The 24,188-nt window shown below is 40.3% G+C and overlaps 1 protein-coding gene across 1 annotated transcript in view; it reads left to right on the forward strand.

The window, feature by feature from the left end:
- The window catches only part of SELENOO (selenoprotein O), a 132,414-nt gene that overhangs the window by 25,958 nt on the left and 82,268 nt on the right, over window positions 1-24,188 (forward strand). Inside the window, exons 2-4 of the mRNA XM_053716636.1 lie at window positions 699-902; window positions 3,160-3,340; window positions 22,192-22,322. Of these exons, the coding sequence (XP_053572611.1) occupies window positions 699-902; window positions 3,160-3,340; window positions 22,192-22,322 (516 nt within the window). The remainder of the gene's footprint in view (window positions 1-698; window positions 903-3,159; window positions 3,341-22,191; window positions 22,323-24,188) is intronic.

The following is a 24,188-nucleotide window of genomic DNA, read 5'->3' on the forward strand; positions in this document are numbered from 1 at the left end:
AATCGGTTTCTAGAAAGATTTATTATCGAGTTTGGAAGACTTACATTTCATGGTGTTCCTCTCATAAATTCTCTTGGCATTCTTTTAAAATTCCTAGAATTTTACAGTTTCTTCAGGATGGTTTGGATAAAGATTTGTCTGCAAGTTCCCTGAAAGGACAAATATCTGCTCTTTCTGTCTTATTTCATAGAAAGATTGCTAAACTTCCTGATATTCATTGTTTTGTGCAGGCTTTGGTTCGTATCAAAAGGAATCTGTGATGATGCAAACAAAACACAGAAGGGCGCCTCCTAGTGTGATATAGTCTAGGCAATCAACAAATATACAATGACAATGGACCTGTACTCACAAGTGTGGCAGCACTCACTCGTGCTTAGTGGCACCTACTGGGATCTCTGTGTCCCAGCTCACTGTTCAAGGGCTCTCACACAACTCCGTCAGGGGCGTTGTCTCCAACCACAAAAGAACTGTCTCTCAGTCAAGTGAATAATATAAATCACTTTTAATAAAACCAATATAAAAACAGTGTGCAAAAGTTAACACTATGTATTAAAATCATGCAACTAGTTTCTCAGCTAGCACGCTGTTTCTTCAGGCATCCAGGATTTAGGAATTGTTATGCACACAGATTTTATTTGGACAATAATATTTCAGAAAATTTATTCGTTTTCTTTTTTTCTTTTTTTTTTTTTTTACAGACAAGCAGATGGACGAAAGGTTTTGAGGTCCACTATAAGAGAATTTCTTTGCAGTGAAGCAATGTTTCATCTTGGAATACCAACCACACGTGCTGGTTCTTGTGTTACATCAGACTCCACTGTCATCAGAGATATATATTATGATGGAAACCCTAAGAACGAAAAGTGCACAGTGGTTTTACGGATTGCTCCAACATTTCTAAGGTTCTGTTTTCAACTATTACCCATTTTCTTTTTTTAAATGCTTAGTTTTATTCTGCATTTAAAATGTTGATGTATGACATACATATCATAAGACCATCCATAGGAAGCATTTTTTTTGTTTAAAGGGACATAAAACAGTATGAATTAAAGTAAGTTTCTTAATATATAATAAAGCCAAAGCTTACCCGCAAAACTGTTTCTTTTTTAACCCTCATTAACCCTTTAATTCGGACATAGTATTGTTTGCAGCAAGCTCCCCCTGTGCATTTCCATATATGGAAGGTGCTATCCAACTAAAGCTTCTTCAGAATGCACATGTGCATGGTAGGGGGCAGAGTCACATAGCATCTGACTAAAGCAGTGCACAGTATAATGCTGAAGCTTTCACAAAGCATGTGACATTATCCCCATGGAAACTAGCAAGCCTCATGGCAATAAACAATAGCAGTATCTGCTGTCCCTCCTCAACCCCCCCATGCTTGCATAAGTAATTATCCTCACATGCACACTTTGTTATATGCTAGCACAAGGTTTGAACTTGGACACTGATAAGGGGGGTGGAGCAGGCTACACTTGGCAACACGAAATTGTAAGTCATTTTGCAGATTTTTGGAAATTTTATTAAAATAGCTTATTTTTTTCAGTTTTTTTCCCCCCTACACACTGTTTTACCTCAGTTTGTGCAGGCAAGTCCTTTTGTATGGTGTATGAAACTTTATAAAAAATACACATAAGAGAAAATGTAGTTCTTTTGTGTTCCTTAGAGATTGCATTACATATATCAGTTATGTTTGGGCCATAAAGGTTTTACTTCTTAACATATGATTTTCTATAACATGTTAAAAGTCTGCATTTTTTAATATTTCTTCATTTTATTTTTTATATTTTGTACACGCTTAGCAAGAAATGCATGTTTAATTTTCACATTCTTAATATAAATAATAAAGTTAATTGCATTTCATTTGCATTAGGAGGTGAAACTATTTTTTTATTTTTTTTTATTTATTTTTTTAAAAACAGGTTTGAACCAACAAACTTGTGACAAAAATATACACAAAGTGAAAAATGCAGTACAAATAAAATGTGTTGAAATATAATATACGTGATTAAGTATCACAATTCGAGGATACGCTCACTGTCCCAAAGTGGAATGCTTTCCTTGAGACCAAACGGCCGCTCAAGAAAGAAAAAGGGGAAAATAGTGCAATTCTGTTGATATTAACCAGAGTACTTTAATATTCTGTTACTCACATTGTTTAGAACTTTACCGGGCTCTATCATATAACAGCAGTGTTATGATAGGCCCATAACCAGCCACACCTCTGGTAAAAATATAAAAAATTTTTTTAAAAGACTAATATAAAAATTCCTTACAGACACATCAGTGGACAAGAGGTAAACTGAATGTTGTATTAAATTCTCCAAACGATAGGTTTAACAATATCTTTCAATACCCTTATTGTCCTTTCACCAGGCAACATATGTGTCTGAACATCTGACTTTTATTCCAGGGCATGATTAAAGGACAATATAAGGATATTGTTTAACCTCATGTTTGAGGGGATTTAATACAATATACTGTTTACCTTTTGTCCACTGATGTGCTTGTAAGGAGTATTTATGTTAAATAAAATTTGTATATCTTTACCAGAGGTGTGGCTGGTTATGGGCTTATCATATTCAATCCAATAGCATCCAGCACACAGTCCCAATGGTTAGAGCCACCCGGAGTTACTACCAAACTCCAAAAAATCAATGAAGTAAAAGAAGGATGGAGGCTCTCCAAATATGCCAATATTACTTCTTTATTTGAATAATTGCAAAGTCAAACAGCCACAACGTTTCTCTCATAGGCTGTGTGCTTTGAAAGATTGTGGCTGTTTGACTTTGCAATTATTCAAATAAAGAAGTAATATTGGCATATTTGGAGAGCCTCCATCCTTTTACTTTATGGGCTTATCATAACACTGCTGTGATACGATAGAGCCCGGTAAAGCTCTAAACCATGTGAGCAACTGAATATTGAAGTTCTCTGGTTAATATCAACAAAATTGCACTATTTTCCTTTTTTTATTTTCTTAAGGTGCTGTTGGGACTCAAGGAAATGATAGTATATCCTCAATTTGTGATACTATATCATGTATATTTTATTTTTACTTTTTCACTTTATTGTGTATATTTTTGTCACAAGTTTATTAGTTTACACTTTAAGAATTGTGATTATTGATTTGTTGCACTTTTTATATATTTAAAACAGGTTTGGTTCTTTTGAGATATTTAAGCCAACAGATGATTTTACTGGACGCACTGGTCCTAGTGTGAATAGAAATGATATCCGGATCCAAATGCTAAATTACGTTATAAGTACGTTCTATCCAGAGATACAACAGAAACATGCAGATAACAACGTTCAGAGGAATGCTGCTTTCTTTAAAGAGGTAGATGTCTTTAAATATATGTATAAAAAAACTGCCAGTCCCAGATCTTTTTTCTCAGAATATAAATTGTTGTCTGCTCTAGCACAAAGATATTAACTGCTTCGATGCTCATGATGAGGCATTCTAACCATGTGTGTTGCGTCCTGTTCCCATCATGCAAAGGGATTGCCAGTCAGAAGCTGTTTTTGGCAATCCCTCATACTACAGGTTAAAGATCATTGATGGCTTAGTGGGCAGCACTCCCAGACCTTCATTGGGAGTGCCAGTGACATTGCCACAAACATGTGGTAACTTCACAGAAGGGTAGAATCACTGTAGCTGCAATGGGGGAGGTTATTAAACCCTCTCTTGCTCCCTTAGCAGCTACAGATGTTCAGGACCCATCATTCTAAAGAGAACTCCCTGCTCTTTCAAATATCAAAATGTTAAAATACACGCAAAATGCATTTCACTGGGGAGGGTATCTTTAGGGACAGAAAATAAAACAAAAAAAACTAAACGGTTTATAGACCCCTAATAAACTTTATACTCTTTGTTACTTTATTAAAAAATGTACTTTTATCTAAATAGCTAGAAAAAAAAGTGCCTTTGTTTCTACTCTGGGACAAAGGGGTCCTCTAGTTTTTATTACAACCCCTAAAGCCTTTATAGGGCCTGTTTCAAATGTGGATACCCTTGATAATTTAATAAGGTGATCACAGTAGAAACAGTGGTCATCTGGCTATTTCCAATGTTAATTACCAAGATTTTTGGAGCCTTTTTATTAGCGTAGGCTGCATTTCCATCTTTCCTGAAATCATTATAAAGAGCAGCCTCAATAGTATTTATTTAGCTTACTATTGTTACCTTTTGGGAGGCCCAGAAAAAACATAATTTCTCCAACATAGGTGTGTCCGGTCCACGGCGTCATCCTTACTTGTGGGATATTCTCTTCCCCAACAGGAAATGGCAAAGAGCCCAGCAAAGCTGGTCACATGATCCCTCCTAGGCTCCGCCTTCCCCAGTCATTCTCTTTGCCGTTGTACAGGCAACATCTCCACGGAGATGGCTTAGAGTTTTTTAGTGTTTAACTGTAGTTTTTATTATTCAATCAAGAGTTTGTTATTTTAAAATAGTGCTGGTATGTACTATTTACTCTGAAACAGAAAAGAGATGAAGATTTCTGTTTGTAAGAGGAAAATGATTTTAGCAACCGTTACTAAAATCGATGGCTGTTTCCACACAGGACTGTTGAGAGGAATTAACTTCAGTTGGGGGAACAGTGAGCAGACTTTTGCTGCTTGAGGTATGACACATTCTAACAAGACGATGTAATGCTGGAAGCTGTCATTTTCCCTATGGGATCCGGTAAGCCATTTTTATTACAGAAAGAAAAAAAGGGCTTCACAAGGGCTTTTTAAGACTCTAGACATTTTCTGGGCTAAATCGATTCATATATAAACATATTTTATACTCCATAGCCTTGAGGAATTATTTTAATCTTGGGAATTATGTAAAATAACCGGCAGGCACTGTATTGGACACCTTATTCTCTAGGGGCTTTCCCTAATCATAGGCAGAGTCTCATTTTCGCGCCTCTATTGCGCACTTGTTTTTGAGAAGCATGACATGCAGATGCATGTGTGAGGAGCTCTGATACATAGAAAAGACTTTCTGAAGGCGTCATTTGGTATCGTATTCCCCTTTGGGCTTGGTTGGGTCTCAGCAAAGCAGATACCAGGGACTGTAAAGGGGTTAAATATAAAAACGGCTCCGGTTCCGTTATTTTAAGGGTTAAAGCTTCCAAATTTGGTGTGCAATACTTTTAAGGCTTTAAGACACTGTGGTGAAATTTTGGTGAATTTTGAACAATTCCTTCATACTTTTTCGCAATTGCAGTAATAAAGTGTGTTCAGTTTAAAATTTAAAGTGACAGTAACGGTTTATTTTAAAACGTTTTTTGTACTTTGTTATCAAGTTTTTGCCTGTTTAACATGTCTGAACTACCAGATAGACTGTGTTCTGAATGTGGGGAAGCCAAGGTTCCTTCTCATTTAAATAGATGTGATTTATGTGACACAAAATTTAGAGAAAATGATGCCCAAGATGATTCCTCAAGTGAGGGGAGTAAGCATGGTACTGCATCATCCCCTCCTTCGTCTACACCAGTCTTGCCCACACAGGAGGCCCCTAGTACATCTAGCGCGCCAATACTCCTTACTATGCAACAATTAACGGCTGTAATGGATAATTCTATCAAAAACATTTTAGCCAAAATGCCCACTTATCAGCGAAAGCGCGACTGCTCTGTTTTAGAAAATACTGAAGTGCATGAGGACGCTGATGATATTGGTTCTGAAGGGCCCCTACCCCAGTCTGAGGGGGCCAGGGAGGTTTTGTCTGAGGGAGAAATTTCAGATTCAGGGAAAATTTCTCAACAAGCTGAACCTGATGTGATTACATTTAAATTTAGATTGGAACATCTCCGCGCTCTGCTTAAGGAGGTGTTATCCACTCTGGATGATTGTGAGAATTTGGTCATTCCAGAGAAACTATGTAAAATGGACAAGTTCCTAGAGGTCCCGGGGCCCCCCGAAGCTTTTCCTATACCCAAGCGGGTGGCGGTTTCTACTCTAAACAAACGCACCACTATACCCATAGAAGATAGTTGTGCTTTCAAAGATCCTATGGATAAAAAATTAGAAGGTTTGCTTAAAAAGATGTTTGTTCAGCAAGGTTACCTTCTACAACCAATTTCATGCATTGTTCCTGTCACTACAGCAGCGTGTTTCTGGTTCGATGAGCTAGAAAAGGCGCTCAATAATAATTCTTCTTCTTATGAGGAGATTATGGACAGAATTCATGCTCTCAAATTGGCTAATTCTTTCACCCTAGACGCCACTTTGCAATTGGCTAGGTTAGCGGCGAAAAATTCTGGTTTTGCTATTGTGGCGCGCAGAGCGCTTTGGTTAAAATCTTGGTCAGCGGATGCGTCTTCCAAGAACAAATTGCTTAACATTCCTTTCAAGGGGAAAACGCTGTTTGGCCCTGACTTGAAAGAGATTATCTCTGATATCACTGGGGGCAAGGGCCACGCCCTTCCTCAGGATAGGTCTTTCAAGGCCAAAAATAAACCTAATTTTCGTCCCTTTCGCAGAAACGGACCAGCCCCAAGTGCTACGTCCTCTAAGCAAGAGGGTAATACTTCTCAAGCCAAGCCAGCCTGGAGACCAATGCAAGGCTGGAACAAAGGAAAGCAGGCCAAGAAACCTGCCACTGCTACCAAGACAGCATGAGATGTTGGCCCCCGATCCGGGACCGGATCTGGTGGGGGGCAGACTCTCTCTTCGCTCAGGCTTGGGCAAGAGATGTTCTGGATCCTTGGGCACTAGAAATAGTCTCCCAAGGTTATCTTCTGGAATTCAAGGGGCTTCCCCCAAGGGGGAGGTTCCACAGGTCTCAATTGTCTTCAGACCACATAAAAAGACAGGCATTCTTACATTGTGTAGAAGACCTGTTAAAAATGGGAGTGATTCATCCTGTTCCTTTAGGAGAACAAGGGATGGGGTTCTACTCCAATCTGTTCGTAGTTCCCAAAAAAGAGGGAACATTCAGACCAATCTTAGATCTCAAGATCCTAAACAAGTTTCTCAAGGTTCCATCGTTCAAAATGGAAACCATTCGAACAATTCTTCCTTCCATCCAGGAAGGTCAATTCATGACCACGGTGGATTTAAAGGATGCGTATCTACATATTCCTATCCACAAGGAACATCATCGGTTCCTAAGGTTCGCATTCCTGGACAAGCATTACCAGTTTGTGGCACTTCCGTTCGGATTAGCCACTGCTCCAAGGATTTTCACAAAGGTACTAGGGTCCCTTCTAGCGGTGCTAAGACCAAGGGGCATTGCAGTAGTACCTTACTTGGACGACATTCTGATTCAAGCGTCGTCCCTTCCTCTAGCAAAGGCTCACACGGACATTGTCCTGGCCTTTCTCAGATCTCACGGGTGGAAAGTGAATGTAGAAAAAAGTTCGCTATCTCCGTCAACAAGGGTTCCCTTCTTGGGAACAATAATAGACTCCTTAGAAATGAGGATTTTTCTGACAGAGGCCAGAAAATCAAAACTTCTAAACTCTTGTCAAATACTTCATTCTGTTCCTCTTCCTTCCATAGCGCAGTGCATGGAAGTAATAGGTTTGATGGTAGCGGCAATGGACATAGTTCCTTTTGCGCGAATTCATCTAAGACCATTACAACTGTGCATGCTCAGTCAGTGGAATGGGGACTATACAGACTTGTCTCCGACGATACAAGTAGATCAGAGGACCAGAGATTCACTCCGTTGGTGGCTGTCCCTGGACAACCTGTCACAGGGGATGAGCTTCCGCAGACCAGAGTGGGTCATTGTCACGACCGACGCCAGTCTGGTGGGCTGGGGCGCGGTCTGGGGAACCCTGAAAGCTCAGGGTTTTTGGTCTCGGGAAGAATCTCTTCTCCCGATAAATATTCTGGAACTGAGAGCGATATTCAATGCTCTCAAGGCTTGGCCTCAGCTAGCAAAGGCCAAGTTCATACGGTTTCAATCAGACAACATGACGACTGTTGCGTACATCAACCATCAGGGGGGAACAAGGAGTTACCTGGCGATGGAAGAAGTGACCAAAATCATTCAATGGGCGGAGACTCACTCCTGCCACTTGTCTGCAATCCACATCCCAGGAGTGGAAAATTGGGAAGCGGATTTTCTGAGTCGTCAGACATTTCATCCGGGGGAGTGGGAACTCCATCCGGAAATCTTTGCCCAAATTACTCAATTGTGGGGCATTCCAGACATGGATCTGATGGCCTCTCGTCAGAACTTCAAGGTTCCTTGCTACGGGTCCAGATCCAGGGATCCCAAGGCGACTCTAGTAGATGCACTAGTAGCACCTTGGACCTTCAAACTAGCTTATGTATTCCCGCCGTTTCCTCTCATCCCCAGGCTGGTAGCCAGGATCAATCAGGAGAGGGCATCGGTGATCTTGATAGCTCCTGCGTGGCCACGCAGGACTTGGTATGCAGACCTGGTGAATATGTCATCGGCTCCACCATGGAAGCTACCTTTGAGACGAGACCTTCTTGTTCAAGGTCCGTTCGAACATCCGAATCTGGTCTCACTCCAACTGACTGCTTGGAGATTGAACGCTTGATCTTATCAAAGCGAGGGTTCTCAGATTCTGTCATTGATACTCTTGTTCAGGCCAGAAAGCCTGTAACTAGAAAAATTTACCACAAAATATGGAAAAAATATATCTGTTGGTGTGAATCTAAAGGATTCCCTTGGGACAAGGTAAAAATTCCTAAGATTCTATCCTTTCTTCAAGAAGGTTTGGAGAAAGGACTATCTGCAAGTTCCTTGAAGGGACAGATTTCTGCCTTGTCTGTGTTACTTCACAAAAAGCTGGCAGCTGTGCCAGATGTTCAAGCCTTTGTTCAGGCTCTGGTTAGAATCAAGCCTGTTTACAAACCTTTGACTCCTCCTTGGAGTCTCAATTTAGTTCTTTCAGTTCTTCAGGGGGTTCCGTTTGAACCCTTACATTCCGTTGATATTAAGTTATTATCTTGGAAAGTTTTGTTTTTGGTTGCAATTTCTTCTGCTAGAAGAGTTTCAGAATTATCTGCTCTGCAGTGTTCTCCTCCTTATCTGGTGTTCCATGCAGATAAGGTGGTTTTACGTACTAAACCTGGTTTTCTTCCGAAAGTTGTTTCTAACAAAAACATTAACCAGGAGATAGTCGTGCCTTCTTTGTGTCCGAATCCAGTTTCAAGGAAGGAACGTTTGTTGCACAATTTGGATGTTGTTCGTGCTCTAAAATTCTATTTAGATGCTACAAAGGATTTTAGACAAACATCTGCCTTTTTTGTTGTTTATTCTGGTAAAAGGAGAGGTCAAAAAGCAACTTCTACCTCTCTCTCTTTTTGGATTAAAAGCATCATCAGATTGGCTTATGAGACTGCCGGACGGCAGCCTCCTGAAAGAATCACAGCTCATTCCACTAGGGCTGTGGCTTCCACATGGGCCTTCAAGAACGAGGCTTCTGTTGATCAGATATGTAAGGCAGCGACTTGGTCTTCACTGCACACTTTTACTAAATTTTACAAGTTTGATACTTTTGCTTCTTCTGAGGCTATTTTTGGGAGAAAGGTTTTGCAAGCCGTGGTGCCTTCCATCTAGGTGACCTGATTTGCTCCCTCCCTTCATCCGTGTCCTAAAGCTTTGGTATTGGTTCCCACAAGTAAGGATGACGCCGTGGACCGGACACACCTATGTTGGAGAAAACAGAATTTATGTTTACCTGATAAATTACTTTCTCCAACGGTGTGTCCGGTCCACGGCCCGCCCTGGTTTTTTTAATCAGGTCTGATAATTTATTTTCTTTAACTACAGTCACCACGGTATCATATGGTTTCTCCTATGCAAATATTCCTCCTTTACGTCGGTCGAATGACTGGGGAAGGCGGAGCCTAGGAGGGATCATGTGACCAGCTTTGCTGGGCTCTTTGCCATTTCCTGTTGGGGAAGAGAATATCCCACAAGTAAGGATGACGCCGTGGACCGGACACACCGTTGGAGAAAGTAATTTATCAGGTAAACATAAATTCTGTTTTATGCTTACCTGATAAATTTATTTCTCTTGTAGTGTAGTCAGTCCACGGGTCATCCATTACTTATGGGATTATATCTCTTCCCCAACAGGAAGTTGCAAGAGGATCACCCAAGCAGAGCTGCTATATAGCTCCTCCCCTCACATGTCATATCCAGTCATTCGACCGAAACAAGACGAGAAAGGAGAAACCATAGGGTGCAGTGGTGACTGGAGTTTAATTAAAATTTAGATCTGCCTAAAAAGACAGGGCGCGCCGTGGACTGACTACACTACAAGAGAAATAAATTTATCAGGTAAGCATAAATTATGTTTTCTCTTGTTAAGTGTAGTCAGTCCACGGGTCATCCATTACTTATGGGATACCAATACCAAAGCTAAAGTACACGGATGAAGGGAGGGACAAGGCAGGAACTTTAAACGGAGGGAACCACTGCCTGAAGTACCTTTCTCCCAAAAATAGCCTCCGAAGAAGCAAAAAGTGTCAAATTTGTAAAATTTTGAAAAAGTATGAAGTGAAGACCAAGTCGCAGCCTTGCAAATCTGTTCAACAGAAGCCTCATTTTTAAAGGCCCAGGTGGAAGCCACAGCTCTAGTAGAATGAGCTGTAATTCTTTCAGGAGGCTGCTGTCCAGCAGTCTCATAGGCTAAACGTATTATGCTACGAAGCCAAAAGGAGAGAGAGGTAGCCGAAGCCTTTTGACCTCTCCTCTGTCCAGAGTAAACGACAAACAGGGAAGAAGTTTGACGAAAATCTTTAGTTGCCTGCAAATAGAACTTCAGGGCACGGACTACGTCCAGATTATGCAAAAGTCGTTCCTTCTTTGAAGAAGGGTTAGGACACAATGATGGAACAACAATCTCTTGATTGATATTCCTGTTAGAAACTACCTTAGGTAAGAACCCAGGTTTAGTACGCAGAACTACCTTGTCTGAATGAAAAATCAGATAAGGAGAATCACAATGTAAGGCAGATAACTCAGAGACTCTTCGAGCCGAGGAAATAGCCATCAAAAACAGAACTTTCCAAGATAACAGCTTGATATCAATGGAATGAAGGGGTTCAAATGGAACGCCTTGCAGAACGTTAAGAACTAAGTTTAAGCTCCACGGCGGAGCAACAGTCTTAAACACAGGCTTAATCCTAGCCAAAGCCTGACAAAAAGCCTGAACGTCTGGAATTTCTGCCAGACGCTTGTGTAGAAGAATAGACAGAGCAGAAATCTGTCCCTTTAACGAGCTAGCGGATAAGCCCTTTTCTAAACCTTCTTGTAGAAAAGACAATATCCTAGGAATCCTAACCTTACTCCATGAGTAACTCTTGGATTCGCACCAATATAAATATTTACGCCATATCTTATGGTAAATTCTTTCCTAGCCTGTATTAAGGTATCAATAACCGACTCCGAGAAGCCACGCTTTGAAAGAATCAAGCGTTCAATCTCCATGCAGTCAGCCTCAGAGAAATTAGATTTGGATGGTTGAAAGGACCCTGAATTAGAAGGTCCTGCCTCAGAGGCAGAGACCATGGTGGACAGGACGACATGTCCACTAGGTCTGCATACCAGGTCCTGCGTGGCCACGCAGGCGCTATCAGAATCACCGATGCTCTCTCCTGTTTGATCTTGGCAATCAGTCGAGGAAGCATCGGAAATGGTGGAAACACATAAGCCATGTTGAAGACCCAAGGGGCTGTCAGAGCATCTATCAGCACCGCTCCCGGGTCCCTGGACCTGGATCCGTAACAAGGAAGCTTGGCGTTCTGGCTAGACGCTATGAGATCCAGATCTGGTTTGCCCCAACGATGAATCAGTTGAGCGAAGACCTCCGGATGAAGTTCCCACTCCCCCGGATGAAAAGTCTGGCGACTTAGAAAATCCGCCTCCCAGTTCTCCACGCCTGGGATGTAGATCGCTGACAGGTGGCAAGAGTGAGACTCTGCCCAGCGAATTATCTTTGAGACTTCCAACATCGCTAGGGAACTCCTGGTTCCCCCTTGATGATTGATGTAAGCCACAGTCGTGATGTTGTCCGACTGAAATCTGATGAACCTCAGAGTTGCTAACTGAGGCCAAGCTAGAAGAGCATTGAATATTGCTCTTAACTCCAGAATATTTATTGGGAGGAGTTTCTCCTCCTGAGTCCATGATCCCTGAGCCTTCAGGGAATTCCAGACTGCGCCCCAACCTAGAAGGCTGGCGTCTGTTGTTACAATCGTCCAATCTGGCCTGCGAAAGGTCATCCCCTTGGACAGGTGGGGCCGAGAAAGCCACCATAGAAGAGAATCTCTGGTCTCTTGATCCAGATTTAGTAGAGGGGACAAATTTGAGTAATCCCCATTCCACTGACTTAGCATGCACAATTGCAGCGGTCTGAGATGCAGGCGCGCAAATGGTACTATGTCCATTGCCGCTACCATTAAGCCGATTACTTCCATGCACTGAGCTACTGACGGGTGTGGAATGGAATGAAGGGCACGGCAAGCATTTAGAAGTTTTGATAACCTGGCCTCCGTCAGGTAAATTTTCATCTCTACAGAATCTATAAGAGTCCCTAGGAAGGGAACCCTTGTGAGTGGTAATAGAGAACTCTTTTCCATGTTCACCTTCCACCCATGCGACCTCAGAAATGCCAGAACTATCTATATGAGACTTGGCAGTTTGAAAACTTGACGCTTGTATCAGAATGTCGTCTAGGTACGGAGCCACCGCTATGCCTCGCGGTCTTAGTACCGCCAGAAGTGAGCCCAGAACCTTTGTAAAGATTCTTGGAGCCGTAGCTAACCCGAAGCGAAGAGCTACAAACTGGTAATGCCTGTCTAGGAAGGCAAATCTTAGGTACCGATAATGATCCTTGTGAATCGGTATGTGAAGGTAGGCATCCTTTAAGTCCACAGTGGTCATGTACTGACCCTCTTGGATCATGGGTAGGATGGTTCGAATAGTTTTCATTTTGAATGATGGAACTCTTAGGAATTTGTTTAGGATTTTTAAGTCCAAGATTGGTCTGAAGGTTCCCTCTTTCTTGGGAACCACAAACAGATTTGAATAGAATCCTTGCCCGTGTTCCGTCCGCGGAACTGGGTGGATCACCCCCATTAGTAAGAGGTCTTGTACACAGCGTAGAAACGCCTCTTTCTTTATTTGGTTTGCTGATAACCTTGAAAGATGAAATCTCCCTTGTGGAGGAGAAGCTTTGAAGTCCAGAAGATATCCCTGAGATATGATCTCCAACGCCCAGGGATCCTGGACATCTCTTGCCCAAGCCTGGGCGAAGAGAGAAAGTCTGCCCCCCACTAGATCCGTTTCCGGATAGGGGGCCCTCTCTTCATGCTGTCTTAGGGGCAGCAGCAGGTTTTCTGGCCTGCTTGCCCTTGTTCCAGGACTGGTTAGTTTTCCAGCCCTGTCTGTAACGAGCAACAGCTCCTTCCTGTTTTAGAGCGGAGGAAGTTGATGCTGTTCCTGCCTTGAGGTTACGAAAGGCACGAAAATTAGACTGTTTGGCCTTTGATTTGGCCCTGTCCTGAGGCAGAGCATGGCCCTTACCTCCCGTAATGTCAGCGATAATTTCTTTCAAGCCGGGCCCGAATAAGGTCTGCCCTTTGAAAGGAATATTAAGCAATTTAGATCTAGAAGTCACGTCAGCTGACCAGGATTTAAGCCATATCGCTCTGCGCGCTTGGATGGCGAATCCGGAGTTCTTAGCCGTAAGTTTGGTTAAATGTACGACGGCATCAGAAACAAATGCGTTAGCTAGCTCAAGTGCTTTAAGCTTGTTCATAATTTCATCCAATGGAGCTGTGCGAATGGCCTCTTCCAGAGACTCAAACCAGAATGCCGCCGCAGCAGAAGTGACTGGCGCAATGCATGCAAGGGGCTGTAAGATAAAACCTTGTTGAACAAACATTTCTTTCATGTAATTAACAAGAGTCCATGAGCTAGTGACGTATGGGATATACATTCCTACCAGGAGGGGCAAAGTTTCCCAAACCTTAAAATGCCTATAAATACACCCCTCACCACACCCACAAATCAGTTTTTACAAACTTTGCCTCCAAGGGAGGTGGTGAAGTAAGTTTGTGCTAGATTCTACGTTGATATGCGCTCCGCAGCAAGTTGGAGCCCGGTTTTCCTCTCAGCGTGCAGTGAATGTCAGAGGGATGTGAGGAGAGTATTGCCTATTGAATGCAGTGATCTCCTTCTACGGGGTCTATTTCATAAGGTTCTCTGTTATCGGTCGTAGAGATTCATCTCTTACCTCCCTTTTCAGATCGACGATATACTCTTATATTTACCATTTCCTCTACTGATTCTCGTTTCAGTACTGGTTTGGCTTTCTACAAACATGTAGATGAGTGTCCTGGGGTAAGTAAGTCTTATTTTCTGTGACACTCTAAGCTATGGTTGGGCACTTTATTTATAAAGTTCTAAATATATGTATTCAAACATTTATTTGCCTTGACTCAGAATGTTCAACTTTCCTTATTTCCAGACAGTCAGTTTCATATTTGGGATTATGCTTTAAATTATCATATTTTGTCTTACCTCAAAAATTTGACTTTTTTCCCTGTGGGCTGTTAGGCTCGCGGGGGCTGAAAATGCTTCATTTTATTGCGTCATTTTTGGCGCGGATTTTTTTGGCGCAAAAATTCATTTCCGTTTCCGGCGTCATACGTGTCGCCGGAAGTTGCGTCATTTTTTGACGTTATTTTGCGCCAAAAATGTCGGCGTTCCGGATGTAGCGTCATTTTTGGCGCCAAAAGCATTTAGGCGCCAAATAATGTGGGCGTCTTATTTGGCGCCAAAAAATATGGGCGTCGCTTTTGTCTCCACATTATTTCAGTCTCATTTTCATTTGCTTCTGGTTGCTAGAAGCTTGATGTTTGGCATTTTTTTCCCATTCCTGAAACTGTCTTATAAGGAATTTGATCTATTTTGCTTTATATGTTGTTTTTTCTCTTACATATTGCAAGATGTCTCACGTTGCATCTGAGCCAGAAGATACTACAGGAAAACCACTGCCTGCTGGATCTACCAAAGCTAAGTGTATCTGCTGTAAACTTTTGGTAGCTATTTCTCCAGCTGTTGTTTGTATTAATTGTCATGACAAACTTGTTAAAGCAGATAATATTTCCTTTAGTGATGTACCATTGCCTGTTGCAGTTCCCTCAACATCTAAGGTGCAGAATGTTCCTGATAACATAAGAGATTTTGTTTCTGAATCCATAAAGAAGGCTTTGTCTGTTATTTCTCCTTCTAGTAAACGTAAAAAGTCTTTTAAATCTTCTCTCTCTACAGATGAATTTTTAAATGAACACCATCATTCTGATTCTTTGGACTCTTCTAGTTCAGAGGATTCTGTCTCAGAGATTGATGCTGATAAATCTTCATATTTATTTAAGATGGAATTTATTCGCTCTTTACTTAAAGAAGTACTAATTGCTTTAGAAATAGAGGATTCTAGTCCTCTTGATACTAATTCTATACGTTTGGATAAGGTTTTTAAAGCTCCTGCGGTTATTCCAGAAGTCTTTCCTGTTCCTAATGCTATTTCTGCAGTAATTGCTAAGGAATGGGATAAATTGGGTAATTCATTTTCTCCTTCTAAACGTTTTAAGCAATTATATCCTGTTCCGCCTGACAGGTTAGAATTTTGGGACAAAATCCCTAAAGTTGATGGGGCTATTTCTACCCTTGCTAAACGTACTACCATTCCTACGTCAGATGGTACCTCGTTTAAGGATCCTTTAGATAGAAAAATTGAATCTTTTCTAAGAAAAGCTTATCTATGTTCAGGTAATCTTCTTAGACCTGCTATATCATTGGCTGATGTTGCTGCAGCTTCAACTTTTTGGTTGGAAACTCTAGCGCAACAAGTAACAAATCGTGATTCTCATGATATTATTATTCTTCTCCAGCATGCTAATAATTTCATCTGTGATGCCATTTTTGATATTATTAGAGTTGATGTTAGATTTATGTCTCTGGCTATCTTAGCCAGAAGAGCTTTATGGCTTAAGACTTGGAATGCTGGTATGGCTTCTAAATCAACTCTACTTTCCATTTCTTTCCAGGGAAACAAATTATTTGGTTCTCAGTTGGATTCTATTATTTCAACTGTTACTGGTGGGAAAGGAACTTTTTTACCACAGGATAAAAAATCTAAAGGTAAAAACAGGGCTAACAATCGTTTTCGTTCCTTTCGTTTCAACAAAGAACAAAAGCCTGATCCTTCGTCCTCAGGAGCAGTTTCAGTTTGGAAGCCATCTCCAGTCTGGAATAAATCCAAGCCTGCTAGAAAGGCAAAGCCTGCTTCTAAGTTCACATGAAGGTACGGCCCTCATTCCAGTTCAGCTGGTAGGGGGCAGGTTACGTTTTTTCAAAGAAATTTGGATCAAATCTGTTCACAATCTTTGGATTCAGAACATTGTTTCAGAAGGGTACAGAATTGGTTTCAAGATGAGACCTCCTGCAAAGAGATTTTTTCTTTCCCATGTCCCAGTAAATCCAGTGAAAGCTCAAGCATTTCTGAATTGTGTTTCAGATCTAGAGTTGGCTGGAGTAATTATGCCAGTTCCAGTTCCGGAACAGGGGATGGGGTTTTATTCAAATCTCTTCATTGTACCAAAGAAGGAGAATTCCTTCAGACCAGTTCTGGATCTAAAATTATTGAATCGTTATGTAAGGATACCAACGTTCAAGATGGTAACTGTAAGGACTATATTGCCTTTTGTTCAGCAAGGGAATTATATGTCCACAATAGATTTACAGGATGCATATCTGCATATTCCGATTCATCCAGATCATTATCAGTTCCTGAGATTCTCTTTTCTAGACAAGCATTACCAATTTGTGGCTCTACCGTTTGGCCTTGCTACAGCTCCAAGAATTTTCACAAAGATTCTCGGTGCCCTTCTGTCTGTAATCAGAGAACAGGGTATTGTGGTATTTCCTTATTTGGACGATATCTTGGTACTTGCTCCGTCTTTACATTTAGCAGAGTCTCATACGAATCGACTTGTGTTGTTTCTTCAAGATCATGGTTGGAGGATCAATTTACCAAAAAGTTCTTTGATTCCTCAAACAAGGGTAACCTTTCTGGGTTTCCAGATAGATTCAGTGTCCATGACTCTGTCTTTAACAGACAAGAGACGTCTAAAATTGATTACAGCTTGTCGAAACCTTCAGTCACAATCATTCCCTTCGGTAGCCTTATGCATGGAAATTCTAGGTCTTATGACTGCTGCATCGGACGCGATCCCCTTTGCTCGTTTTCACATGCGACCTCTTCAGCTCTGTATGCTGAACCAATGGTGCAGGGATTACACGAAGATATCTCAATTAATATCTTTAAAACCGATTGTTCGACACTCTCTAACGTGGTGGACAAATCACCATCGTTTAATTCAGGGGGCTTCTTTTGTTCTTCCGTCCTGGACTGTAATTTCAACAGATGCAAGTCTCACAGGTTGGGGAGCTGTGTGGGGATCTCTGACGGCACAAGGAGTTTGGGAATCTCAGGAGGTGAGATTACCGATCAATATTTTGGAACTCCGTGCAATTTTCAGAGCTCTTCAGTTTTGGCCTCTTCTGAAGAGAGAATCGTTCATTTGTTTTCAGACAGACAATGTCACAACTGTGGCATACATCAATCATCAAGGAGGGACTCACAGTCCTCTGGCTATGAAAGAAGTATCTCGAATTTTGGTTTGGGCGGAATCCAGCTCCTGTCTAATCTCTGCGGTTCATATCCCAGGTGTAGACAATTGGGAAGCGGATTATCTCAGTCGCCAAACGTTGCATCCGGGCGAATGGTCTCTTCACCCAGAGGTATTTCTTCAGATTGTTCAATTGTGGGGGCTCCCAGAGATAGATCTGATGGCCTCTCATCTAAACAAGAAACTTCCCAGGTATCTGTCCAGATCCCGGGATCCTCAGGCGGAGGCAGTGGATGCATTATCACTTCCTTGGAAGTATCATCCTGCCTATATCTTTCCGCCTCTAGTTCTTCTTCCAAGAGTAATCTCCAAGATTCTGAGGGAATGCTCGTTTGTTCTGCTAATAGCTCCGGCATGGCCTCACAGGTTTTGGTATGCGGATCTTGTCCGGATGGCATCTTGCCAGCCATGGACTCTTCCGTTAAGACCAGACCTTCTGTCACAAGGTCCTTTTTTCCATCCGGATCTGAAATCCTTAAATTTAAAGGTATGGAGATTGAACGCTTGATTCTTGGTCATAGAGGTTTCTCTGACTCCGTGATTAATACTATGTTACAGGCTCGTAAATCTGTATCTCGAGAGATATATTATAGAGTCTGGAAGACTTATATTTCATGGTGTCTTTCTCATCATTTTTCTTGGCATTCTTTTAGAATACCGAGAATTTTACAATTTCTTCAGGATGGTTTGGATAAGGGTTTGTCCGCAAGTTCTTTGAAAGGACAAATCTCTGCTCTTTCTGTTCTTTTTCACAGAAAGATTGCTATTCTTCCTGATATTCATTGTTTTGTACAAGCTTTGGTACGTATAAAACCTGTCATTAAGTCAATTTCTCCTCCTTGGAGTTTGAATTTGGTTCTGGGAGCTCTTCAAGCTCCTCCGTTTGAACCTATGCATTCATTGGACATTAAATTACTTTCTTGGAAAGTTTTGTTCCTTTTGGCCATCTCTTCTGCTAGAAGAGTTTCTGAATTATCTGCTCTTTCGTGTGAGTCTCCTTTTCTGATTTTTCATCAGGATAAGGCGGTGTTGCGAACTTCTTTTGAATTTTTACCTAAAGTTGTGAATTCCAACAACATTAGTAGAGAAATTGTGGTTCCTTCATTATGTCCTAATCCTAAGAATTCTAAGGAGAAATCATTGCATTCTTTGGATGTTGTTAGAGCTTTGAAATATTATGTTGAAGCTACGAAATCTTTCCGTAAGACTTCTAGTCTATTTGTTATCTTTTCCGGTTCTAGGAAAGGCCAGAAAGCTTCTGCCATTTCTTTGGCATCTTGGTTGAAATCTTTAATTCATCTTGCCTATGTTGAGTCGGGTAAAACTCCGCCTCAAAGAATTACAGCTCATTCTACTAGGTCAGTATCTACTTCCTGGGCGTTTAGGAATGAAGCTTCGGTTGACCAGATCTGCAAAGCAGCAACTTGGTCTTCTTTGCATACTTTTACTAAATTCTACCATTTTGATGTATTTTCTTCTTCTGAAGCAGTTTTTGGTAGAAAAGTTCTTCAGGCAGCGGTTTCAGTTTGAATCTTCTGCTTATGTTTTTTGTTAAACTTTATTTTGGGTGTGGATTATTTTCAGCAGGAATTGGCTGTCTTTATTTTATCCCTCCCTCTCTAGTGACTCTTGTGTGGAAAGATCCACATCTTGGGTAGTCATTATCCCATACGTCACTAGCTCATGGACTCTTGTTAATTACATGAAAGAAAACATAATTTATGTAAGAACTTACCTGATAAATTCATTTCTTTCATATTAACAAGAGTCCATGAGGCCCACCCTTTTTTGTGGTGGTTATGATTTTTTTGTATAAAGCACAATTATTCCAATTCCTTATTTTATATGCTTCGCACTTTTTCTTATCACCCCACTTCTTGGCTATTCGTTAAACTGATTTGTGGGTGTGGTGAGGGGTGTATTTATAGGCATTTTAAGGTTTGGGAAACTTTGCCCCTCCTGGTAGGAATGTATATCCCATACGTCACTAGCTCATGGACTCTTGTTAATATGAAAGAAATGAATTTATCAGGTAAGTTCTTACATAAATTATGTTTTTCTTAAGGTAACCTTCTAATTTTTTATCCATTGGATCTGAAAAGGCACAACTATCCTCCACCGGGATAGTGGTACGCTTAGCTAAAGTAGAAACTGCTCCCTCCACTTTAGGGACCGTCTGCCATAAGTCTCGTGTGGTGGCGTCTATAGGAAACATTTTCCTAAATATGGGAGGAGGGGGAAAAAGGCACACCGGGTCTATCCCACTCCTTGCTAATAATCTCTGTAAGCCTTTTAGGTATAGGAAACACGTCAGTACATACCGGTACCGCATAGTATCTATCCAACCTACATAATTTTTCTGGAATTGCAACCGTGTTACAATCATTCAGAGCCGCTAATACCTCCCCTAGCAATATGCGGAGGTTCTCAAGCTTAAATTTAAAATTAGAAATCTCTGAATCCAGTCTCCCTGGATCAGATCCGTCACCCACAGAATGAAGCTCTCCATCTTCATGTTCTGCAAATTGTGACGCAGTATCAGACATGGCTCTCACATCATCAGCGCTCTCTGTCCTTAACCCAGAGCTATCACGCTTGCCTCTTAATTCTGGCAATTTAGATAATACTTCTGTCATAACAGTAGCCATGTCTTGCAAAGTGATTTGTAAGGGCCTCCCTGATGTACTTTGCGCCACAAAATCACGCACCTCTTGAGCGGGAGGCGAAGGTACTGACACGTGAGGAGAGTTAGTCTGCATAACTTCCCCCTCGTTGTCTGGTGATAATTTCTTTACATGTAAAGACTGACTTTTATTTAAAGTTACATCAATGCATTTAGTACACAACTTTCTATGGGGCTCCACATTGGCCTTCATGCATAGTGAACAAACAGATTCATCTGTGTCAGACATGTTTAAACAGACTAGCAATGAGACTAGCAAGCTTGGAAAATACTTTTCAAATAAATTTACAAGCAATATAAAAAAACGCTACTGTGCCTTTAAGAAGCACAAAAAGCTGTCACAGTTGAAATAACAAGGAACCAAATTTTCACAGTAAATGTATTAAGTTAGCAAAGGATTGCACCCACCAGCAAATGGATGATTAACCCCTTAATACCCAAAAACGGATAACAATTTAATAATTAACGTTTTTATCACAGTCAAACACACTGTCACAGGTCTGCTGTGACTGATTACCTCCCTCAAAATGAATTTTGAAGACCCCTGAGCTCTCTAGAGACGTCCTGCATCATGGAGGATGAAGTAGGAAGATTTGTGACTGAATTTTTACTGCGCAAAAAAGCGCTAAAATAGGCCCCTCCCACTCATATTACAACAGTGGGGAAGCTCAGTTAACTGTTTCTATGCAAAAACAAAAGTTAGCCATGTGGTAAAAATCATGCCCCAATAAGTTTTATCACCAATTACCTCACAAAAAACGATTAACATGCCAGTAAACGTTTTGAACATACATTTTAAAAGTTATGAAGTGTTATTAATAAGCCTGCTACCAGTCGCTTTTACTGCAGTTAAGGCTCATACATTACTTCAGTATTAACAGTATTTTCTGAGTCAAATTCCATTCCCTAGAAAAATACTTCAGTGTACACACACTCATCAGCCTAATACCAGTCGCTACCACTGCATTTAAGGCTGAACCTACGTTACATTGGTATCAGCAGTAATTTCTCAGTCAATTCCATTGCTTAGAAAAATAATTTACTGCACATACCTCGTTTGCAGGGGGCCCTGCATGCTATTCCCCTTTTCTGAAGTTACCTCACTCCTCAGAATGTGCGAGAACAGCCAGTGGATCTTAGTTACGTCTGCTAAGATCATAGAAAAACGCAGGCAGATTCTTCTTCTAATGCTGCCTGAGAAACAAACAGCACACTCCGGTGCCATTTAAAATAACAAACTTTTGATTGAAGAAATAAACTAAGTTTAAAAACACCACAGACCTCTCACAACGACCTATCTTTAGTTAGGTTGCAAGAGAATGACTGGATATGACATGTGAGGGGAGGAGCTATATAGCAGCTCTGCTTGGGTGATCCTCTTGCAACTTCCTGTTGGGGAAGAGATATAATCCCATAAGTAATGGATGACCCGTGGACTGACTACACTTAACAAGAGAAATGTTGTGCTCAGGGCCCTCTGTTTAGTAGATCCCCTACTGATACTACTGTATTTAATTAAGCAGCTTAGCACAGAAGTATGAAAAAGGCTTAGCAGTGAAAGAATTAATGAAATATAAAAATGAAGCTGTGTGCTTTTGAAAATACGTTTGTAAATCATGCAAGTACTGTGTTGGAACAGGAGCTTGTTCAAATTAAATGTGATAAGTAATAAAAAGAAAATGACGAACGTGTTTTTTCCACATAAGATATATATATATATTTTTTTAACTTATCACACGCCTATAGAGATTAGAATATTGTTACTGTATTAATTCAATTATCTTGACGTATCGGTTTTAACATAAAAAATGTTTTTTATTCAGATATCAAGAAGAACTGCAAGGCTTGTTGCTGAATGGCAGTGTGTTGGATTTTGCCATGGAGTATTAAATACAGATAACATGAGTATTGTTGGATTTACCATAGATTATGGACCCTATGGGTTTATGGACCGGTTAGTAAATCATTGAGTTTCTATTTTCCATATAGAATCGCAAAGCATTTGAATGTTTTTTTTTTTTTTGGTTGTTGTAACACAAGTAGTTAATTATATTTACAATTTATTTTTTATACATTAGTTTGCTGATTATTACTTATAGTAAATCTGTTTGAATTTAGTGTATTGTGTGCCTGTTAACATTTTGGATAGCTCCTTTTGGAGTTTATATGTTATTAGAGTTGCTGTCTAATGTAATATGTAGTTATGACCTGCACTAAGAGCTTTGGTATTTATTGTACTACTATTGGATACAAAGATACCTTTTACCCCTCTTACCTCAGTCATCTCATGGACAACAAAGCCCATCAGCCTTTTAAAGTGACAATGTACACCAAAAACAAATAAGGACTATTTAAAGGGACAGTCTAGACAAAAATTAAACTTTCATGATTCACACAGGGCATGCCATTTTAAACAACTTTCCAATTTACTTTTAATATCAAATGTTGCTTTGTTCTTTTGGTATTTTTTGTTGAAAGCTAAACCTAGGTAGGCTCATATGCCAATTTCTAAGCCCTTGAACTAGATTCTGTGAACAAAAAAATCACAAAAAGAGGGTGCCTCCTAGTGTAACACTGTGCACACAATTCTTGTTAAAGAACCATACTCACAAAAGTGGCAGCACCTTATTGTGCTGAGTAGAACCGACTGGGATCTCTGTGTCCCAGCTCACTGATCCTTGGTGCAGGATAATACTCCGCTTTGTAGCTCCTGATAACAGCTCAGGACATAAAAGGCTCAGGCTCCCAGTACGATGATTAAACGTTTTTAATAAAATGACAACAATAAAAACTGAGGGTGTAACAGCTTAAAGTATATAAAAACAATGTGTGAGAACAGTTGCAATGCATTTCTCAGCTATACTAGCTGTTTCACCAGGCATTTGCTCTTTGCCTGGAAGCACTGACTTTTAAATTCAAACTGTCCAATTAAAACCTTCAATATTCACACACCTTTAACCAGGTGTAATTAGCTAATTATGTTTAACATTCATTACTACAATGACATTGGTACCTAAGCAAATACAGCTAGATGTGTGCTATGCTATATGTGTGTGTGTATGTATATGTATGTATGTATATATGTGTATATGTGTATATATATATATATATATATATATATATATGTATGTGTGTGTATATATATATATATATATATATATATATATATATATATATATATATATATATATATATAAGCAAAAAAGATGAATGTAGGGATGGCGCTGTAAATACACCCTAAAAATATATATATTCTAGTATGACTAGAGTGTTGAATTTGCTGCCTATGAATATCTATCTCGAGAAAACTGTATCCCCAAAAACAGTGAACCTGATAGAATAAAATGTGTAGTGGAATAGGAAAAATGGGGAATAGGGAATATTCAAGATGGCGCAACACTCGAAAAGTAAGACCCTAGATGTGGGTATCTATTTATAAGTGAGTAAAAAACCAAGTTAGCTGGAATAAAACAACTGGTTAATGTGTATGTTCGGGTATCCAAATTATAAAAAATGCTGTAGATAAGAAATAGGAACAACTGTTGTTGTTGTTTGGTAGCACTATTAAATGCTATTATAGAGTTAAATAACATATGGTATCTAAAAATGAATGTATACATTATGTACAGTTGACTATGATGGAATATAGTTAACAATATAGTTGTTCTAGCCACGTAACTGGTGTGATTCCCACTGAATAGTGTATGACAGATTAGGTACACAAGAGTATAAATCAAAATTCTGCCATCTGCTTAAGGAGTAACCAAATATTAGCAGATGTGACTACGCTTGGTACTTGAATATTGTATTAGCCTAAGCG

The sequence above is a fragment of the Bombina bombina genome, chromosome 6 (genome assembly GCF_027579735.1).
Source record: "Bombina bombina isolate aBomBom1 chromosome 6, aBomBom1.pri, whole genome shotgun sequence".
Classification (NCBI taxonomy): Eukaryota; Metazoa; Chordata; class Amphibia; order Anura; family Bombinatoridae; genus Bombina; species Bombina bombina.